General features: G+C 66.6%; 2 protein-coding genes across 5 annotated transcripts in view; both read right to left on the bottom strand.

Moving 5' to 3' along the window:
- GATAD2B (GATA zinc finger domain containing 2B) overlaps window positions 1–3,573 on the bottom strand; it is a 35,051-nt gene extending 31,478 nt beyond the window's left edge. Inside the window, exon 1 of the mRNA XM_032093157.1 lies at window positions 3,399–3,573. The gene's annotated coding sequence lies outside the window, so the exon portion shown is untranslated. The remainder of the gene's footprint in view (window positions 1–3,398) is intronic.
- A 658-nt stretch (window positions 3,574–4,231) lies between these two features.
- Window positions 4,232–19,930, bottom strand: DENND4B (DENN domain containing 4B). Of its 4 annotated transcripts, none has more exons than XM_032093094.1 (27): window positions 19,873–19,930; window positions 18,539–18,856; window positions 17,774–18,026; window positions 17,623–17,692; window positions 16,958–17,127; window positions 16,561–16,802; window positions 16,416–16,482; window positions 16,280–16,338; window positions 16,054–16,198; window positions 14,794–14,969; window positions 14,600–14,700; window positions 14,050–14,265; window positions 13,713–13,858; window positions 13,507–13,646; window positions 13,309–13,432; window positions 12,873–13,079; window positions 12,116–12,244; window positions 11,891–12,035; window positions 11,022–11,533; window positions 10,794–10,916; window positions 9,748–9,923; window positions 9,417–9,534; window positions 7,823–8,056; window positions 7,614–7,713; window positions 6,028–6,193; window positions 5,883–5,947; window positions 4,232–5,102 (listed from the first exon to the last, which is right to left on the bottom strand). In XM_032093094.1, the coding sequence occupies exons 2-27, from the start codon at window positions 18,832–18,834 to the stop codon at window positions 4,957–4,959; spliced, it is 4,326 nt and encodes a 1,441-aa protein (XP_031948985.1). In that variant the 5' UTR covers window positions 18,835–18,856; window positions 19,873–19,930; the 3' UTR covers window positions 4,232–4,956. The 4 variants fall into 4 exon arrangements, with proteins under 4 accessions (XP_031948985.1, XP_031948984.1, XP_031948983.1 ...); XM_032093093.1 differs by having other exon boundaries at window positions 18,539–18,848; window positions 19,870–19,929; XM_032093092.1 differs by having other exon boundaries at window positions 13,507–13,858.
- Between the last annotated feature and the right edge of the window lie 921 nt (window positions 19,931–20,851).

Genomic DNA, 20,851 nt, shown 5'->3' with positions numbered 1-20,851 from the left:
GTCGCGACACTGGGATCTGAAGGGGAGCGTTATCCCCCTTCCCCCAGCCCGTCCCACTCATCCCGAATCCGCCAGCGCCGGGAATCGCCGCGTTCATCGGAAAATCCCGGGAATATAAAAAGAACCGAGCCCGGCGCCGCAGCCTCTTCCTGACCCACTTCCTACGGATCGGGATGAGCTCCCCGAGCTCCGTGCGAGGTGCCCAGAAACCCAAAAACACCAGGATGGGGATCGGAACCTGCTCGGATTCCGCGGGAACCGGTGATGGGAGAACCCCCAGACGCAACAGGGAAGCTCCCGTGGCTCCTTATCGGGAATGGGATGGGGATATCCTTGAACATTCCCTGTGTTTTGTTGGAAGGAGCATCTGGAGCTGTCAGAGCCATCGGAGAAGAGCCTCGCTACGGAGCCGGGCTGGGAGAGCTGGGATTGCCCAGCCTGGAAAAGCGAAGATCCAGGGAAGATCCTTGGAGCATCTTCCAGTGCCCAAAGGGTCTCTGAGGGCTGGGAGAGGCTTGGGACAAAGACATGGAATGGCAGGAAAAGGGGGAATGGCTTTAAGGTGGAAAAGGGGAGATTTAGGTGGGAAATTGGGAAGAAATTCCTGCAGGGAAATGCGGGCGCATCCCAACACGTCCCATCCCAGCCCCGGCACCAGGAGCATCCCGAGATGCTGCAAAATATGGAATATCCCATATAAAAACCTGGAAAAGAGCCTAAAGCACCAAGAAAATCCACGGCAAACACAATGCCAGCCATCCATGGCTGCGCTCCCCAAGGCTACGGAGCACAAATCCAAGATTCCACGTGAAACCCAAACCCACAGATTTCCACCAGGAAACACGGATGGACCAAGGAGAGTTTTGCCATCGGATATGGAAGAGCTGAGCGTGGAAAACTGTCAATTAACCGGGAAATAATCAGGCAGAAAGCTTCAGTGATTGATTTTCCTCCAATCCCGGAGCGGCGAGTGAAGGGATCCGGGAAACTCCCGAGCGGTGGATCCTGACTCCCTTGGAATACGACATCGGCAGGGAAGATGCTTCCAAGAACATCCCAAGTGGGATAAACCCCGCCAAGCAGGAATTCCCACCTTCCCCCATCCCAGGAACACCTGAGGGGAGGCCGGGACCCGCCCCGCTCCGTGCGGGATGCTCCGAGCGGAGCCGTCGGAAGAGGACGCTGGAAGATGGATGGATGCTCCCGGCAGCGCCGGCCTCGTGACCGGGAAAGGTGCCAGGAGAAGGTGGCACCGAGATCCCAAAGGATCAGAGCCACGGCAGCGGCACCGCGATGGATCCCTTGGATGGATCCCAGCGGCTCCAATGGATTCCAGCACAATCCTGGATCGCGGCAAGGCACGGGACCGCCAGGGATGGGGAATCCTTAGGGATGGGGGATCCCTATGGATACACCGGCTCCATTTCTCCCCAACAGCAACTGGAGCATCGTGGATGTCCCAAATCCTGGGATGTGCCAGCGTCTCCCAGAGTGGGAGGAGGGGAGGGGGAAAAGGGGGAGGGGGGGTCTCCCTGCACCCCCAATCCTTAAAACGCCTGAAATTCCCGAAAAACCGCGGTTGCCTGTGCGATCCCGCCCCAACCCCCACCCGGGAGCACCGAGGAACAGGAGTCAAATCCTCCCACACTCCTGCCAGGAGGAGGCTGTTCCCATTCCCGTGCTCCCCCTTCCTCCTCCCTCCTCCTCCTCCTCCCGCCCGGCAGCGGCCGAGGAGGCTCCAGAAAATCAAATGGATATGAAAGAAAAAAGAATAAAGGATCAAAAAAGCTCTGGAAAAGCCAATCGATCCCGGCGCATCCGTACGCCGTCGCTCTTCCTCCCTGCTCCCAGATTCCCAAATCTCCTCCTCCTCCTCTCTTCCCGGCAAACCACCCCCTCCCCCCGCCATCACAGATCCCTTTTCCAGGCTCCAAAGGGAGGGGAAAGCGCCCAAACGCCTCAATTTTGGGAATTTGGGAAAGGATTCTCCTCGGGAAGAGAAATCCTCATCCTTGGGAGGAGAAATGCTCTCGGATCTCCTCCTGGGAGAGAATCCAGCTTCCCAAAGGCGGGTGAGGAAGGGTCCGTGCCCCCACCCCTTCCCCCCCCCCCCCCCCAATGCGGCGTTTTTATCCCGATCCCACCCAAAAACCGGGAAGGGGCGCGGGCAGTGCCCACGGGAAGGCACCGGCATCGCCTGAGGCTCCGGCTCCGCGTTATTCCAGGGATGGGAAAGTTTTCCTGCTGGGTTTGAGGTGGGGAAGCAACACCGGGAAGTGACGGGGGGGGGGACGGGGGGCAGCAGGAAAAAAGGGAGAATCCGCGGGGCGGAAATCCTGGATGAGGCCGGGACCCGCTTCCAGCAGGGAACGGGGAAACGCCGAGGAAAGGATCGGGAACCGCTCCCGAATCCCGGCACGGACGGGAGGGAACAAAGCGGGGCTCGCGGGGGGCCGATCCAGGGGGTTCCCGGCATCCGCTCCCCAAAATCCTTCCGGGAACCCCCGGGCCGCCCCTGCTCCTCCCCCGTTTTCCCGGGGGATCCCCCGGCGCTGCCCCAATCCCCCCGGGGCTGATCCTCAAAATCCCTGTGCTCTGCTCCCCAAAATCCCTGTGCTTTGCTCCCCCAAATCCGAGCTCTACCTTCAACCCCCACCAAATCTGAGCTCTGCTCCCCAAAATTCCTGAGCTCTGCCCCAAATCCCTGAGCGTGGCTCCCTAAAATCACTGAGCGCTGCTCCCCAAAATCCCTCCGGCTTTACCTCCAATCCCCTGCCCCGCCCCCCCAAATCCATCTGCTTTGTGCCCCAAAACCTCTCGGGCTCTGCTCCCAAAAATCCGAGCTCTTCCCTCCCCCTCCGCCCCCAAAAAATCCCGGAGCTCTGCCCCCCACCAACCCGTCAGGTTGTGCCCCAAATTTGAGCTCTGCCCCCCCAATCCCTGAGCTCTGCAATCCCCAATCTCTGAGATCCGCTCCCCAAAATCCGAGCTCTTCCCCCTCCCCCCCAAGATCCGTCTGCTTTGTGCCCCCAATCCTTCTGCCTCTGCTCCCCAAACCCCTGAGCCCGGCGCCCCCACAAATCCCTGAGCTCTGCTCCCCCAAATCCGAGCTCTGCTCCCCCAAATCCAAGCTCAGCCCCCGCCCAACCCCTCGGGCTCTGCCCCCCCCAAATCCGAGCTCTGCCCCCCCAAGGCACAGCCCGGATCGCCCGCAACCCCGCGAGCTCTCCCTCCTGACCGCAGCCCCCCCCCCCCAAATCGCCCCTCGACCCCCTCAAAATCCGCCCCAAAATCCCCCCCATCCCCCGGGTCTCGCCCCCCCCCCCCCCTCGCCTCAACCAGGCCCTGCCCTGCCCCGCCCCCGCCCGGCCCGGCTCCGCCGCCCCCGCGGGCCTCACCTGGCTCGGGGGTCGCAGGGGGTCGCGGTGGGTTCCTGGCGTTTCGCGGTGGATTCCCGGCGGATCCCAGCGGATCCCGGCGGGTCCCGGGGGGTCCCGGGGGTCCCGGGCCGGGCGGGCGGAGCAGACGCGGCCGCCGCCGAGCGCAACCGGCACCACCACAAACAATGCCGCTGATTGGCCGCCGCCGCCGCCGCGCCCGCCCCGCCTCCCGACCCCAGCCGCGACGTCCATTGGTGCGGCGTCCAGACAGGCACACGGCTTCACCAATCGAATCGCTGCGCTCCTCTCTTAGCCCGCCTTCTAACTTTTACTGGCTGTTTTCGCAATGAGTGACGTCTCGTTGTACCAATAGAAACGCGCCGAGCTTCCCCGCGGGGCGCCTTTAATGGGTCCCCGAGTCTGAACATCCGGGTACCGCGGGCGGCGCGCGGTGGCGGCGCGCGACTTCTCCCCCGGCCCGTGAGGGAGTTTTGGCTCCTCGCAGCCGCCGTACCGGCTCCGGGCCCAGTATCGGTCCGGTTCCGCCCCACGTGGCGCCGATGAGAGGCCGCGCGTGGCTCTGGGAGTGGTCCCGGCACCGAGGGCACCGGGCACAATCCCCTCACGGCCCCCGGCCCGGCGGGGCGGCAGCGCCCAGGGCCCGGCGCTTGCGAGGCCTCATGGCCCGTGCCCGGTTCCAAGATGGCGGCCTGAGGGCAGCACCCGGGCCGTGCCAGGATCCAAGATGGCGGACACGGCCTCAGCTTCCCCCCCCCATTGCCGCCCTCGGGGGGGTTCCGCATCGCCAGACCCCCGCCAAAAAAGAAAAAAATCACCCCGGAGACAGCGAGGAAAATACCGCAGCAGCTTTTATTTACAGGCCCCTGGGGCGGGGGCTGCTATTGCACAGTGCAAGGGGAGGGGGCGGCCCCGAACCCCCTCCCAATGGCCACCAAACCCCCCCCCACCACCCGGTGGGCGCGGAAGGGGTGGAGATGGAGGGGGGGACACACCCAGAGCCCCCCCAGCTGCCCTGTCACCACCTGAGGGGGGGGGAAAAAACATCCCCAACCCCCCCGGGGGGGAGAACCGGGGCAGAAATGAGGAGGGGGAAACACCCAGAGCCGCCCCTGCCCGTCCCACCCGTGCTCTCACTTTGGGGGGAGGTGAATAAATAAATAAAAATATATTAACACTGACATATAAAACCCGCTGTGAGCCTGGGGGGGTTGCCGGGGGTCCCTTCTCCCCACCCTGGAACATTTTTTGGGCGGGGGGTGGGGAGGGGGCTGGTGGTCCTTTCTTTCCCTCTGGAACACTCGGGGGGCTCTGTCCCATCTCTAATACCGGGGGGTCCTTCTCCCACCCTGGAGCATTTGAGGGGGGTCCCGGGGGGTCCCTTCCCCCAACACCCCAACACTCAGGGGGTCCCTGTCACACTTTGAGGGGACCCTGGCAGAGTCATTCCCCCGTTGGGGTGGGGAGGGTCCCTTCTCCCACCCTGGACCATTTGGGGAGGGGTCCTGGGGGTCCCTTTCTCCCAGTTTCCAGCCCGGGGGAGGGGTCCCATCCCCGCTCAGCACTCTGGGGGGGCCCCGAAGGTGCGGCGGCAGTCGGAGGCTTTGGCGCTGGGGGGCTGCGCCCGGCGCCTCCGCAGCTCGTCCCGGCCCAGGGCCCCCCCGAGCTTCCCCAGCGCCGAGCGGTACCGGCGGTCGAAGGCGGCTGAGGAGGGGGACAGAGAGGGCTCAGCCCTGAACCCCCTGAGACCCCCAGTGTGCCCTCCTTTGAAAGCTCCCCTGAACCCCCCATGCTTCCCCCCAGACCCCCGGTGTCCCCCCCTGAGCACCCCCAACACCACCCAGGTGTCCCCCCGAGCCCCCCGTGTCCACCCCGAGCCCCCCACGTCCCCCCGAGCCCCCCAGGTGTCCCCCCCGAGCCCCTCGTGTCCCTCCCAGCCCCCCATGTCCCCCCATGTCCCCCCGAGCCCCCCGTGTCCACCCCGAGCCCCCCAGGTGCCCCCCTGAGCCCCCCATGTCCCCCCGAGCCCCCCATGTTCCCCCCGAGCCCCCCGTGTCCCCCCGAGCCCCCCAGGTGCCCCCCCCCAAGCCCCCTGTGTCCCTCCCGAGCCCCCCAGGGGCCCCCTGAGCCCCCCGAGCCCCCCATGTCCCCCTGAGCCCCCCAGGTGCCCCCCCCGAGCCCCCCATGTCCCCTCGAGCCCCCCGTGTCCCCCCCGAGCCCCCCAGGTGTCCCTCCTGAGCCCCCCATGTCCCCCCGAGCCCCCCAGGTGCCCCCGAGCCCCCAGGTGTCCCCCCCGAGCCCCCCAGGTACCCCCCCGAGCCCCCCGTGTCCCCCCATGTCCCCCTGAGACCCCGTGTCCCCCCAAGCCCCCCAGGTGCCCCCCCGAGCCCCCCATGTCCCCCCAAGCCCCCCAGGTGCCCCCAAGCCCCCAGGTGCCCCCCCGAACCCCCATCTGCCCCCCGAGCCCCCCGTGTCCCCCCTCACCGATGTCCGTGTGCTCCCGGCCCAGCGCCGCCAGCGTCAGGAACAGCAGCTCCCGGTAGATGCTCCTGGAGGAGGAGCCGTCAGAGGATTTTGGGGGGATTTTGGGGGGATTTTTGGGGGGGATTTTTGGGGGGTCTGTGCGTACCTGTGCAGGGTCCGGGGGGCTCCGGGCGCCGCGAGGGTCTCCAGGAAGAGCCCGATGGCTTTGTGCACCTCATTGAGCCCCACGTGGCTCAGCAGGGCCTCGAGGAAGGTCAGCGAGAACGGGGCGGGCGGGGGGCCCCAGGGGTGCAGCCGCGGGGGGAGGTTACCTGGGGGACCCCAAAGGCTGAGCCAGAGTGACCCCGAGGGGTCCCCGACCCCGCTCTTTGCTCTTGAGCCCCACTCCTTCCATCCCCTATCCCCATCCCCATGTCCCAATCCCCATGTCCCAATCCCAAATCCCCATCCCATATCCCCAAATCCCCATCCCCATATCCCAATCCCAAATCCCCATCCCATATCCCCATTCCCATATCCCCATTCCCCTATCCCCAATCCCAAACCCCCATTGCCATATCCCAATCCCAAACCCCCATTCCCAAATCCCCATTCCCAAATCCCCGTTCCCATATCCCAATCCCACATTCCCATTCCCATATCCCCATTCCCATATCCCATTCCCAAATCCCCAATCCCACATCCCCATTCCCACATCCCCATTCCCACATCCCCATCCCCTATCCCCATCCCACATCCCGAATCCCATATCCCAATCCCATATCCCCAATTCCCACATCCCCATTCCCATATCCCCAATCCCAAATACCCATTGCCATATCCCAATCCCAAACCCCCGTTCCCAAATCCCCATTCCCATATCCCAATCCCACATCCCCATTCCCAAATCCCCGTTCCCATATTCCAATCCCACATCCTCATCCCCTATCCCCATCCTACATCCCAAATCCCATATCCCATTTCCATATCCCAATCCCACATCCCCATTCCCATATCCCATATCCCATATCCCAATCCCCATATCCCAATCCCCATTCCCATATCCCCATTCCCATATCCCAATCCCAAATCCCCATTCCCATATCCCAATCCCCTATCCCCATATCCCAATCCCCATTCCCCTATCCCCATTCCCATATCCCAATCCCAAATCCCCAATCCCCATATCCCAATCCCCATTCCCCTATCCTCATTCCCATATCCCAATCCCAAATCCTCAATCCCCATATCCCAATCCCCATTCCCCTATCCCCATTCCCATATCCCAATCCCAATCCCATATCCCCATATCCCAATCCCCATTCCCATATCCCAATCCCCACTCCGCTATCCCCATTCCCATATCCCAATCCCAAATCCCCATTCCCCTATCCCCATTCCCATATCCCAATCCCCATTCCCCTATCCCCATTCCCATATCCCAATCCCCTATCCCCATATCCCAATCCCCATATCCCAATCCCAAATCACCATTCCCATATCCCAAACCCCCATCCCCATATCCCAAACTCCCATCCCCATATCCCAATCCCCATATCCCAATCCCAAATCCCCATTCCCATATCCCAATCCCCTATTCCCATATCCCAATCCCCATTCCCATATCCCAATCCCCATTCCCCTATCCCCATTCCCATATCCCAATCCCAAATCCCTATCCCCACATCCCAATCCCCATTCCTATATCCCCAATCCCAAATCCCCATTCCCATACCCCCATTCCCCACTCACTGTGGATTCTCCAGAGGACGTAGAGGGGGGGGCAGCTCTCGGGGTCGGGGCTCAGCACATCCCACAGGAGCCGCACACGGACACGGGAGGGCTCGGGGGGCTGCAGCACGGGGGGGAGGGGCTGCTCAGCACCAGGCAGGACCCCCCCCAAAACCCCAAAACCCCTCACAGACCCCCCCCGAGCCCCTCGTGGCCCCCCCACAGCCCACCTGGGGGTCGCGGGGCGCGTGCTGGGAGCCCAGCAGCAGCAGGGGGAGGTTGCTGGGCAGGGCCAGGCGCTGGAAGTACCACACGAGGTTCCAGAAGATGATGGGGTGGCTGTCCACAAGCTCGGGGCGCGCCAGCAGCTCCCCGCCCTCGTTCTCCACCAGGCTCTCCAGCTCCTTGCGCAGCACCAGCGGGCTCAGGTAGGCGAAGGCCACGCGCTCCCAGCGCCCCGGGGGCTGCCGAGGGAGGGGGACAGGCGTGGGACCCCTGAATTACAGGGGTGGGACACCCCCTGCCCAGCCCTATAATGACCCAGTAACCCCAAATCCTGGGGATGGGACACCCCCTGCCCAGCCCTGTAATGCCCCAGGACCTGGGAATACGGGACACACACGTGGGACCCCCAAATTGTGGCGGTGATGGACCTCCTGCCCAGCCCTGTAATGGCCCAGTAACCCCAAATCCTGGGGATGGGGAGGGACACACATGGGACCCCCGAATTACAGGGGTGGGACACCTCCTGCCCAGCCCCATAATGACCCAGTAACCCCAAATCCTGGGGATGGTGGGGGACACCTCCTGCCCAGCCCCGTAATGACCCAGTAACCCCAAATCCTGGGGATGGGACACCCCCTGCCCAGCTCTGTAATTCCCCAGGATGTGGGAATGGGGGACACACACGTGGCACCCCCAAATTGTGGCAGTGATGGACCCCCTGCCCAGCCCTGTAATGCCCTGAGACCTGGGAATACGGGACACACACGTGGGACCCCCAAATTGTGGCAGTGATGGACCTCCTGCCCAGCCGTGTAACGGCCTGGTAACCCCAAATCCTGGGGATGGGGGGCGATACGCGTGGGACCCCCAAATTACAGGGGTGGGACACCCCCTGCCCAGCTCTGTAATGGCCCAGTAACCCCAAATCCTGGGGATGGGACACCCCCTGCCCAGCCCTGTAATGACCCAGTAACCCCAAATCCTGGGGATGGGACACCCCCTGCCCAGCCCTGTAATGACCCAGTAACCCCAAATCCTGGGGATGGGACACCCCCTGCCCAGCCCTGTAATGACCCAGTAACCCCAAATCCTGGGGATGGGACACCCCCTGCCCAGCCCCGTAATGGCCTGGTAACCCCAAATCCTGGGGATGGGGGGCGATACGCGTGGGACCCCCAAATTACAGGGGTGGGACACCCCCTGCCCAGCCCCATAATGACCCAGTAACCCCAAATCCTGGAGATGGGACACCCCCTGCCCAGCCCTGTAATGACCCAGTAACCCCAAATCCTGGGGATGGGACACCCCCTGCCCAGCTCTGTAATGCCCCAGGACGTGGGAATACGGGACACACATGTGGCACCCCCAAATTGTGCCCATGAGGAACCCCTGCCCAACCCAGACCCACCACAGCACCTTCAGGGACCCCCAGTAACCTCAAATCCCAGGCGGGACTCCCCCAACCCCAAATTACCGGGATGGGGGGGGGATCCCCACTCCCCATTCCCAGCCCCCGCAGGGACACCCCCACCCAAAATCCCGGGTGAATCCCCGCTCCTCATTCCCAGTTTCCCCCCAGTCCCGGTGTCCCCCCGGTACCGGGGTGTCGGCGCAGCCGTTGCACAGCTCGGGGGTCTCGTCCAGCTCGAGGCAGCGCCGGCGGTCACTGAGCACCGGCCCCTCTGGGGAGGGGGGCACCGGGCCGGCCCCGGGGGGGCTGTGGGACAGAATGGGGGGGGGTCATGGGAATGGGGGGCACTGGGGGAGGTTTGGGGTTCCCCAGAGGATGGATGGAAGGAAGGGGGGATGGTGGGGAGCAAAGAGGGGTGTCGGGGACACCTCGGGGACATCGGGGGGTCAGGAGGACATGGGGGTGTCCCTGCAGAGGATGGAGGTCCCTGGGGCTGTCTGGGTGGGGGGGTGGTCTCACCTGGGGGGCCGTCGGAAGTCGCGGATCTCGATGCTCAGGAAGGGCACGAAGGAGCGGCAGCAGAAGGGGCAGGAGGTGTTGAGGTTGGAATCGTCCGAGGTCCAGCCGGCCATGAGCTCCTCGTCGAACACGAGCCCGGCACAGCCCGGGCAGCGCGAGCAGCTGGACAGCAGCACCTGGGGGGCACCGGTCACTGCGGCCTGAGCTGGGCTCTGCCCCCCAAAATGGGCTCTGCCCCCCAAAACCCGAGCTCTGCCCCCCAAACCCGAGCTCTGCCCCCCAAAATGGGCTCTGCCCCCAAAACCCGAGCTCTGCCCCCCAAACCTGAGCTCTGCCCCCAAAACCCGAGCTCGGCCCCCCCAAACCCGAGCTCTGCCCCCCAAACTGGGCTCTGCCCCCCAAAACCCAAGCTCTGCCCCCCAAACCCGAGCTCTGCCCCCCAAACCCGAGCTCTACCCCCCAAAATGGGCTCTGCCCCCAAAAACCGAGCTCTGCCCCCCAAACCCGAGCTCTGCCCCCCAAAATGGGCTCTACCCCCCAAACCCGAGCTCTACCCCACAAACCCGAGCTCTGCCCCCCAAACCCGAGCTCTGCCCCCCAAACCTGAGCTCTGCCCCCCAAACCCAAGCTCTACCCCCCAAACCCGAGCTCTGCCCCCCAAACCCGAGCTCTACCCCCCAAAATGGGCTCTGCCCCCAAAAACCGAGCTCTGCCCCCCAAACCCGAGCTCTGCCCCCCAAAATGGGCTCTACCCCCCAAACCCGAGCTCTACCCCACAAACCCGAGCTCTGCCCCCCAAACCCGAGCTCTGCCCCCCAAACTGGGCTCTGCCCCCCAAAACCCGAGCTCTACCCCCCAAACCTGAGCTCTGCCCCCCAAACTGGGCTCTGCCCCCCAAAATGGGCTCTGGCCCCCAAACCCAAGCTCTACCCCCCAAAACCCGAGTTCTACCCCCCAAACCCAAGCTCTACCCCCCAAACCCGAGCTCTACCCCCCAAACCCGAGCTCTGCCCCCCAAACCCGAGCTCTGTCCCCCCCTCTCTCACCTCCAGGGCGGGGGGCTCTGTCCCCGCTGTCCCATCCGAGGAGGGCTCCGTGGATTTGGGGGCGCCGGTGCTGCCCCCCGAGGCATCGGACAGGTCCAGTTCACTGCCCAGGGACACGGAGCTCTGGTGGAGGGGAGGGGGGACACGGGGTCAGGGAGGACGGCTGGGGGGACAGAGGGACACGCAGTGACCCACGGGGACACGCGTTGGCACACGGACCCCCGGTACCTCCGACGCCGTGGACTCGGGGCGCTCCCGGGGCCGCAGCAGGGTCTCGGCGGGGCTGCGGCGTGAGGGGGGGTCCCCATCCCGCTGCTCCGACCCCCGGCGCGCCCCGGGCTCCCGGGGGGGCTCTGTGGGGCGCGGGGGTGGCCGCTTCCCGGGGGACAGCAGCTGCTGCAGCTTGGCCGCCAGCCCCCGGCGTGGGGTCACCCCACCGGGACCCCCCCCGGGACCCCCGGCCGGCCCCTCATCGCCGCCGCTCTCGTCCGTGGCGATGTCCGAGAGGCTCCCATCGGCCGAGCCGGGGGGGCCCCGCGGGCGGGAGGGTGGCAGGGGGGGCGTCACGGGGAGCAGGGGGGGCTCCCCCAGCCCCATCCGCGTCCCCCCCTCGCCCCGGGGGAAACTGAGGCTGCCGCTCTTGACCAGCCGCGGGGCCGGGGCCGGGTCCCGCAGGCTCCGGCCCGCCCAGGTGGTCTGGCGCTGCAGGGGGGGGCGGGGGGCCGGGGGAGGCTGGTCACCTGTGGGGGGGACAGAGGGGTCAGTGCCAGCAGCCCCCCCAATGCCCACAAGTGGGGAGGGACAAGGGGGGGGTCGGTGCCAGCAGCCCCTCATCGCTTCCATCCGTGGGGGGGCTCAGACACGGGGGGGGACAAGGGGGTGTCAATGGGGCTGACAAGGCCCCCCCTCCCCCCACTGACCCCCATAAACACCCCCCCAACCCAGGGGGGTTCAGCCCCTGGCAAGAGGGGACGGGGGAGAGTCAATGGGGTGTCCCCCCCCCAGCCCCCTGACTCAGAGGGGCTCGAGAGGGGACAAGGGGGGTGTGAGTGGGGTGACAACGTTCCCCCCCCCCCAATTCCCCCCGTGCCCCTCACCCGGGGGGTCTCCGGCGGCACTCCGGCGTTCCCGCTGCCGCAGGGGCTGCCGGAACTGCGCCGCCCCCAGCACCACATTCCGGAGCTTGGCCCAGCGCAGCCGCCCTCCCTGAGTCCCTGCCGGCCACTTGCTCTCCAGCACGGCCTGCCAGAGGGACACGGGGTGGTCAGGGGTGGCCAGGGGAACCGCCAGGACCGCTGGCCAGCGCGTCCCCTCGGGGTCACCTTGTTGTAGTAGCCGTAGGTGACGGTGTTGGGGACGATGCCGGCGCGTTTCATCTCGAGCAGGACGCGCACGGACAGCACGGGCTCCCCGTACTGCCCGCAGAGCTGCATCAGGATGCGGTAACACACCTGGGGGGCAGCGCCACGTCAGCCTGGGGCACCCCCGGCCACGACCCCCACCCTCAGAATCCCCCAGTTATCCAGGTGGGAAAGAGCTCCAGCATCACCGAGTCCAACTTGGGTCTGATCCCCACCTGGTCACCCAGACCAATGTCCAGTCCTTCCTCGGACACCTCCTGGGATGGGGACTCCAACCCTCCCTGGGCAGCCCCTCCCAAGGCCTGGCTGCCCTTTCCAGGAGGGGTTTTCCCAAATATCCACCCTGAGCCTCCCCTGGCACAGCTCGAGGCCGTTCCCTCTTGTCCTGGCCCCGTTCCCCAGGATCAGATCCCAAATCCCTCCAGCTGCACTCAGGAAAAGCCAGAAGGTCCCCCCTGAGCCTCCTTTTCTCCAGACTGAGCCCCTCCAGCTCCCTCAGGAGTTCTCCAGACCCTTCTCCTGCTACTCCAGCCCCTTCCCCTTCTCCGGACACGCTCCAGCCCCTCCAAGTCCCTCCTGCCCTGAGAACTGGACACAGCACTGGACATTCCCCTCAGCAGCCGCCCCATGGACACCTCCGGGCTCGGTGACTCCAGCACTCCCCATTCCAGCACCAGATCCCCTTTTCCAGGAGGATCTGGAGCAGGAGCTGACCCACCTCGTCAGGCAGCACCACCTTGTGCTGCTCCATCTTGCGCAGGACGTCGTAGGCGAGCTGCAGGGCGCGGAGCTTGGCGGGGGCGGCGCGCACGTGGGTGGGCAGGTACAGGAACCAGAGCCCGTAGCAGTGCCCCAGCAGGCACCGTGCCCACAGCTCGGGCACCGCCGACGACTTCTGGGCCACCCGCTGGGCCACCTTCATCTCCTGGGAACACCGGGGGACGAGGGAGAGTCAGGGAAGAGCAGCTGAGCCCCTCAGTGCCACGTCCAGGAGGGCACCTGGACAGGTGTCAGATCTAAGGGGACACCTGTCCAGGTGTTGTGCCATCTGGGCACCTGGCCAGGTGTCACAGCTCACAGGGATACCCTGTCCAAGTGTCCTCCTCCCACATGGGCACCTGACCAGGTATCCCAGCTCAGGTGCTGTCCCTCACCTGCTTGGTGCGCCGTGGGGCGGGGCTGCTCGGGGCGCTGCTCCGGGCCTGGCACAGCTGTGCCACCAGCGGGTCCCGGGGAGGCTCCAGCAGCTCTGGGCACAGCGTGGGGAACCCATCATACCTGGGGGAGGGAGCACGGGTGAGGGGCGTTCAGGGAGGGGAAGATGCAGGGGTGGGGCACGGGGGGGGTCTCACCTGTACCGGGCAGGGGGCTCAGCCCCGTCCGGCCCCGCCGGCTGCTCCGGGGGGGTGATGAACACCGTGTGCTCCCCACCCCGGGGGTCATCCAACTCCATCAGGGGCGTGTCCTCAGGCTTCTCCAGGTCCACCTGCACCTGCAGAGGGGTGATGGGGTCACCGGGAGCACGGCGGGGACACGCGGAGGGGACGCAGGGACGCACCTTGTCCACGCAGGTGTCGAAGAACTCGAGGCAGGGCTCGCGGTCGCTGGCGAAGGAGCAGTCCTCGATGAACTGCGTGAAGAGCTGCGTGCGCAGCAGCTGCCCGTAGAAGCGCTGGTACGCCCGCTCCCGGGAGCGCAGGAACCCTGCCGGACACGGGGATGGGGTCAGTGGGATGGGGTGGGACGTGGTGAGGTGGGATGGGACAGAATGGGACAGGAGGGGATGGGATGGGATGGGGACAACAAGAGACGGAACTGGACGGCTGGGATGGGTCAAGACTCACTGGGACACCCCAGGCAAGTTCCCTCCCTCATCCCACCCCTTCCCCGCGCACCCTGCAGCGCGAAGAGGCTCCCGGCGTCGCGGCCGGCCGGGGCGGGCGCGGGCGCGATGGGGCGCAGGAAGGAGCGGTACCCGCGCAGGGCGCAGGCCATGAAGCGCAGGAAGGCCGCCCGCGCCTCCAGCTCCAGCTGCGCCCGGCGCGCGCCCGCGGCCTCCGCGTCGCTCAGCACCAGCTCCGGCGGCTCCTCCTCGCCCGGCGCGCTCAGCACTGCGGGGACACAACGCAGGGAGGGGGGGGGACGGCGTCGGCACCGGGGACACACGGACGGGATGAGTCCCGTGGCCGGAGAGCCCCGAGGTGGGTCCAGTTGGCTGGGGAATGGTTGGGAAGCGATGCCCAGGGAATGAGGGAGTGAGGGCACGGCTCTGATTCTGTCTGGGAAAGGTTCCCAGGGACGAGGGGGATTTCAGGGTGTCCTTTGACCCTGGTGGGTCCCTCCCGATTTGGGCTATTTTGTGACTCTGTAACGGCAGAGGTGGGGGATGTGGTGACCCCCAGACCCTCCAGACTCCTTCAGGACACCCCCAGGACCCCCACTCACGCTCGTCCAGCTGCTGGGACAGGCTGTGCAGCGAGGCCAGCAGCACCTTGCAGGGCCGGCGGGGCAGTGCGCGGGGCGACAGCAGCTTCCGCTCCTCGCTCCTGGGGACACAGGCACGAGGGCAGGGCGGGACCCCCTGGCACCCCCCAGGACCCCAGCACGGCCCACCCGCCTCCAGCCCTGGGGACACTCACTGGAAAATGGTGTTGGTGTCCAGGTCGACGAAGATGACGTCGCGGGGGGGCTCGTAGAGGTCGAAGTAGCTGGAGTGGATGCCTACAATGAAGGGCACGGGGGCACACAGCACGTCAGCCAGCGCCAGCGGGCACAGCGGGATGTAGGGGCACTGCCAGCGCAGGGGGAAGATCATCTGGGGACAGGATGAGGGTGGTCAGCGCCGCGGGGCCCCCGCCAGGTGGGATGGGGGGGCCCGGCGCCGCGGGATGGGGTCTCTGGAGCTGTGGGACCAGGATCACCGATGCCACGGGACCAGGATTCCCAGTCCTGTGGGATCGGGGTCCTCGGCACAACAGGTCCCCAGCACCACAAAACGGGACCGTGGAATGGAGATCTGCAGCAGGGCAGGTCCCCAGCACGGTGGGATCAGTGTTCCCAACACCACAGGACAGTGATCCCGAGTGCTGTGGGTGCCACAGGTCCCCAGCACCGCTGTGGGACCAGGATCCCCAGCACGGTGGGTCCCCAGCACGGTGGGATCAGTGTTCCCAACACCGCAGGACAGTGATCCCAAGTGCTGTGGGTGCCACAGGTCCCCAGCACCGCTGTGGGACCAGGATCCCCAGCACGGTGGGTCCCCAGCACGGTGGGATCAGTGTTCCCAACACCACAGGACAGTGATCCCGAGTGCTGTGGGCCAGGAATCCCCGGTGCCACAGGTCCCCAGCACCACTGTGAGACCAGGATCCCCAGCACGGTGGGTCCCCAGCACGGTGGGATCAGTGTTCCCAACACCACAGGACAGTGATCCCGAGTGCTGTGGGTGCCACAGGTCCCCAGCACCGCTGTGGGACCAGGATCCCCAGCACGGTGGGTCCCCAGCATGGTGGGATCCGTGTTCCCAACACCGCAGGACAGTGATCCCGAGTGCTGTGGGTGCCACAGGTCCCCAGCACCGCTGTGGGACCAGGATCCCCAGCACGGCGGATCCCCAGCATGGTGGGATCAGTGTTCCCAACACCGCAGGACAGTGATCCCGAGTGCTGTGGGGCAGGAATCCCCAGTGCCACAGGTCCCCAGCGTCGCTGTGGGACCAGGATCCCCAGCACGGTGGGTCCCCAGCACAGTGGGATCAGTGTTCCCAACACCGCAGGACAGTGATCCCAAGTGCTGTGGGGCAGGAATCCCCGGTGCCACAGGTCCCCAGCGTCGCTGTGGGACCAGGATCCCCAGCACAGCGGGTGCCCAGCCCCGCGGCGTCCCCTGCGGTCACTCACCGCCACCAGGGCTTCTCCCACGCTGGTCAGCACATCGGGGCGCAGGGAGTGGATGAGCAGCTTCTGCTCGGTCAGGACGGCCACCAGCAGCGCCACCGCGTTGTCGGGGCCCAGGTTCTGCAGCAGCGTCAGGAAACTGGCCCCGCTGCGGGCAGGGACATGGTCTGGTCACCCACAACCCCTCCCCACCTGTCCCCCCGCACCCCCCGGCACCCTCCAGCCCTACCTGAGCGGCAGCGGGGAGGACACGGGCCGGCACAGCAGCAGGCTGTCGTACGGGGACATCTGCAGGGACACGGACACGTGCTGGGGGACACGGGGACGCGCTGGGGTCACCACGAGTCCCTCCCCAGGCGACTGACCTGCACCAGGATCCGCGGGCGCTGCGGGGACGGGAAGGGCACGTTGTGCATGAAGTGGGAGATGTGCCTGCGGGCGGAGCGGCCCGGTCAGCGGAGGGGTCACCGCGGCCCCCGCCCCCCCGGGACCCCCCTTGTCCGCGCTCACGTCTCCAGGGGCAGCACGTGGGGGCCCGAGATGGAGTAGCGGTAGATGAACATGAGGAACTTGCGGAAGACGTCGAAGAAGGGCCAGTGGGACAGGACGCAGATGCTCTTGCGGGTGTGCAGGGATCGCCCGGGCACCGGCCGCCGGTCCACCACGCTGAGCAGCCCCAGGCGCAGCGCCTGCGCCTCCGACAGCCGCTCCCGCGGGAACGCCTCGTGGAACTGGATGGCGGCGCCGTAGACCTGCGGGGAGCGGCCGTCAGGGCACCCCGGGCACGGGGATCCCCCGGTCCCACAGCACCGGGGATGTGGGTGCTGAGACACGGGGACCCAAACCCTCCCGTGACAGTGGGGATCCCCACCCTGCGTCCCCCCCCGAGCCCCCTGTGCTGCCGTGCCTTGTCCCCCGAGGCGCCGGTGAGGACGAAGGTGGAGAAGACGGGCAGGGGGTACTTGGTGCCCGCGGGCCAGCTCTCGATGGTGGCCCCCATGGGCAGGCAGAACACGGGCACCGACTCGGGCAGAGGGAAGGACTCGCTGTCCTGCTCAGGGTAGCGGCTCAGCAGCCCTGCACGGACACACGGACGCCCAGACACGTGGACACGCGGACACATGGGACACACGGACGCCCGCCAGGTCATCTCCTCCACCCCAGTGAAGAGGAGGCAGCCAGGTGAGTGCCCACAGCTCCACAAAACCATCCCCCAAAACTTCCCCCCAACAGGAAACCAGATTGTCCCCTCTCCCCAGTAGAAGACCCCATTGTCACCCCCCCAATCCTCCCAGTAAAGGGACCCCATTGTCCCCCCCTCCCCACTAAGTGACTCTTAGCAAAGACTCCTGGCCTGTCAAGGTCTCTCCAGGGGTGATGACGCAGCCCCCACCCTGTGCTCCCCAAACCCCCCTGAGGATACCCAGGGGCTCCTGCACCTCCCCCAAATCAGCCCCATGCCGGCTGGGGGAGACTAATTAACATGGAAAATACTTTAAAAAATTAATAATGACAATAAACAACTCCAGCTCCTCTCAGGGGGGCCCAGAACCCCCAGCCCAAGGTCCCCACCTGCCTCGTAGACCAGCGTGTTGCCCTTGGCCACGGCGATCTTGTAGCACAGGAACAACGCGGGGCCCCACTGCAAGGAGGGACCGGGGTTTTGGGGGTCAGCGGGGGCTGGGCAGCACCAGGGGGGGCGAGAGGGACCCCCCAAACCCACCATGCTGGTGTTGAGGTTCTTGTCCACGCGGCAGAAGGTGTGGGGGGTGCTCTCGCCCTTGCTGGGCATCACCAGGCAGATGTCGGTGACCCCCAGCGTGTGGTGGCCGGGGGGCTCGGCCGCGCGCCGGAACGTCAGGAACGTGCGCTGGTGGCCTGGGGACCCCGAGGCCAGGTTGGCCGAGCGGCTGTAGGGGGTCGTGTCCAGGATCTGGTAGCCCGGCTTCGGGCGGTCCTTGCCCTCATAGTGCACCCTGAGGGGGGAGAAGGGTGAGGGGAACCCCAGGAGCTGCTGCGGTCCCCACAGCAGGATCCCGGAATGATCCAGGCTGGGAAAGAGCTCCGGGATCACCAAATCTGAGCTGTGACCGATCTCCACCCGGTCACCCAGACCAACGTCCAGCCCTTCCTTGGACAGTTCCAGGGATGGGGACTCCAAACCTCTCTGGGCAGTCCCTTCCAAGGCCTGGCCGCCCTTTCCAGGAGGAAATTCCTCCTCACATCCAGCCTGAACTCCCCTGGCACAACCTGAGGCTGTGGACTCGAGTCCAGTGCCCAGCACAGGGACAATCCCTGCCCTGCTCCTGTGCCCACACTGGTACAATCCCAGTGCCCTGGCCTCTTGCCTGCCTGGGCACACGTGGGCTCGTGTCCAGCCGCTGCCACCAGCACCTTCAGGTCCTTTCCCAGCTTCCCAAACTTCCCCTGGAGCATCCCACGGAGCTGTTGTGACCCAGAGAAGGACTCGGGTCCCCCCCCCACTTACCCCAGCTCGATCAGGGGGGGTTTGTCCCGCCCGCGTTTGTAGCACAGGAACATCTGGGGGTTGTTGAGCAGCCCCGCGTTGAGGTCCACGGGGTGGCCCGACGTGGTGGTCTCGATGCAGGTGAAGCCCTGCGGCACCTCCTCGCCCTGCGAGCGGATGATCACGGCCACGTCCGTGATGGGCTCCCCGGGCCGCGCCGGCCGCGGCTGCTGCTCCTCCTCCAGCGCCCGCGACGCCTCCGCCAGCCCGGCCACCACGAAGTAATCCACGAGCTGGGGGGGCTTCTCGTCCGACATGGCTGTCACAGCATCTGCGGGGACACGGGCGATGCCACCACCCCCGCCGCTGCCCCCGGCCCCGGCCCCGCCGCTGCCCCGGGAGACGGGAAGGGAGGAGGTTTCCGGTCACGCCGCGGGACACGGGGACCCCCCCGAACCTTCCAGCCAGCCCCCGCCAGCACGGGGAGGTCCCCTCGGCAGTGCCCGGAGCAAGGACCCCCACCCTGAGGCACCCCCGGTTTGGGAGCTACGCCCCTGCTTTGGGGACCCGCTCCCTTCCTGTGCCCCCTCCCTGTCCCCAGCGCCCCCGGTCCTCAGAAGAACATCCCGTCCCCAAAGCCCCCCGTTCCCAGAGCCCCCCCCTCCAGTGTCCCCAGACCCCCTCCCCGTCCCCAGCACCCCTGGCTTGCCCACGGGGGGGTCCCTGGAGCCTCCGGAGCCGGAGAACGGGGGGGGAGCAGGAAAGGGGAAGGAAGCGGGCGCCAGGCCCTGAACGCCCACGTCAGCCCGGCCCCCCCACACCGGGGGGGCCAAACAGCCCCGACCCCAACCCGGACACCCCTGGCAGGGCCACGGGGGTGGCACCGTGACCCCAGGAGGGCACCCCCGGCTATGGAGGTCACAGCCTCTGGATCGGGGCTCACAACCCCCTGGGAACAGTGACACCCCCTCAGACGGGGCGGCCAGACCCCCCTGGGGGGGGACAGTGACAGCCCCTGGCTGGGGGGGGTCACATCCTGCGGAGAGCCTGGGAGGGTCCCCGATCCCCGTGTGCTCCCCCCCGATGACCCCTCCAGAGGATCCTCTGTCCCCGTGTCCCTCCGGATGACGCCTCCGGAGGCTCCCCCATCCCCATGTCCGCCCCCCCCCCTCCCCCCCCGGCGGGGTCCCCATCTCCGTGTCCTCTCCGGTGACTCCCCCACACCGGCCCCACAGGCCGCACAGGCGGCCCGGGTCCTGGCGCCGGCCTCGCAGGCCCCATTCCCGGCCCCGCAGCCCCCGCAGCCCCGCGGGACCCCCGGCCCGGCCCTCCCGGGGCCTCCCCCCCGGTACCTGCGGGCCGGGCCGGGCCGGGCCGGGGCCGCGTCTTTGGGCTCCGCTGGGCCGCGACCGCGCGCGCCCGCCCGGCCCCGCCGCCCGCGACAGCGCCCCCTGCCGGCGCGGAGGACTCGCGGTACCCTCCAGGGTACATCACCCCCAACCCCCCCCCCCTCCCCCCCGCGACCCCCAAAATCCCCCCCAGGACCCTCCAGATCCTCAGAATCCCCCCCCCCCCCAGATCCCATAGGAGCTGCCAGGGTCACCCAGAGACCCCCTCTGACCTTCCCCAGGAAAACTAAGGAGCCCCCTCCCAAGGAACACGGGGGACCCCATTACCCCCCCCAGCAAGAACCCATTGCCTCCCCAGTAAGAAACCCCATTCCCCCCCCCCCCCAAAATGGTCCCATTAGGGACCCCCTTATTCCCTCCCCACTAAGTGACCCCAGCCCCAACAGCCTGACAGGGCTGGGGGCGGGAGCTGGAGCAGCTGAGCCCCTCCCCCCACCTTGTAACCCCCCCAAAATCAACCACGCGCCGGCGGGGGCATTTAATTAACATAGAATATATTTTAAAAAATAATAATAATAATAAATCACTCTGGCTCCCTCCGGGGGGGGCCCAGGGCCCCCCACCCGCGGACGGGGGCCCCCCCCTCCCCCCCCCGTGCTCCCCCGGGGCGGGGGGAGGGCAATTTGGGGGAGGGGGGGGGCAAAGTTACAAGTGCTTTCTACACGTCCCCGGCAGCTGGGTAATTTGGGGGGGTGGGCGGGGGGGGGGCTGGGGGTACATATTGGGGGGGGGGAGCGGGATTTCTCCTTAAACATGATGATTAGCCGGAAAAATGATAAAGTAAAGGCAGAAGCAGCCCCCCCCCTCCCCCGCCCCCCCCCCCGGGGGTCTCTACCTACGGGGTTATGTACAACCACCCTGGGGGGGCCGGGACCCCCTCACCGGGGTTTGGGGGCTGGGGGTGCTTGGATTGCCCCCCCCTCCC

Source organism: Corvus moneduloides, chromosome 29 (genome assembly GCF_009650955.1).
Source record: "Corvus moneduloides isolate bCorMon1 chromosome 29, bCorMon1.pri, whole genome shotgun sequence".
Lineage (NCBI taxonomy): Eukaryota > Metazoa > Chordata > Aves > Passeriformes > Corvidae > Corvus > Corvus moneduloides.
The sequence above is the reverse complement of the archived record's forward strand: the minus strand, read 5'-3'. Positions and strand labels throughout refer to the sequence as shown.

Excerpts from the sequence above, each read along its gene's own strand:
- DENND4B (XM_032093092.1), bottom strand. The coding sequence starts at position 18,834 with ATGTCGGACGAGAAGCCCCCCCAGCTCGTGGATTACTTCGTGGTGGCC. Across the intron at positions 9,924-10,793 it reads CAGAGCCCCCCGCCCTGGAG|GTGCTGCTGTCCAGCTGCTC; the intron begins GTGAGAGAGGGG and ends GGTGCCCCCCAG. Across the intron at positions 6,194-7,613 it reads CGTCCTCTGGAGAATCCACA|GTAACCTCCCCCCGCGGCTG; the intron begins GTGAGTGGGGAA and ends GGGGTCCCCCAG.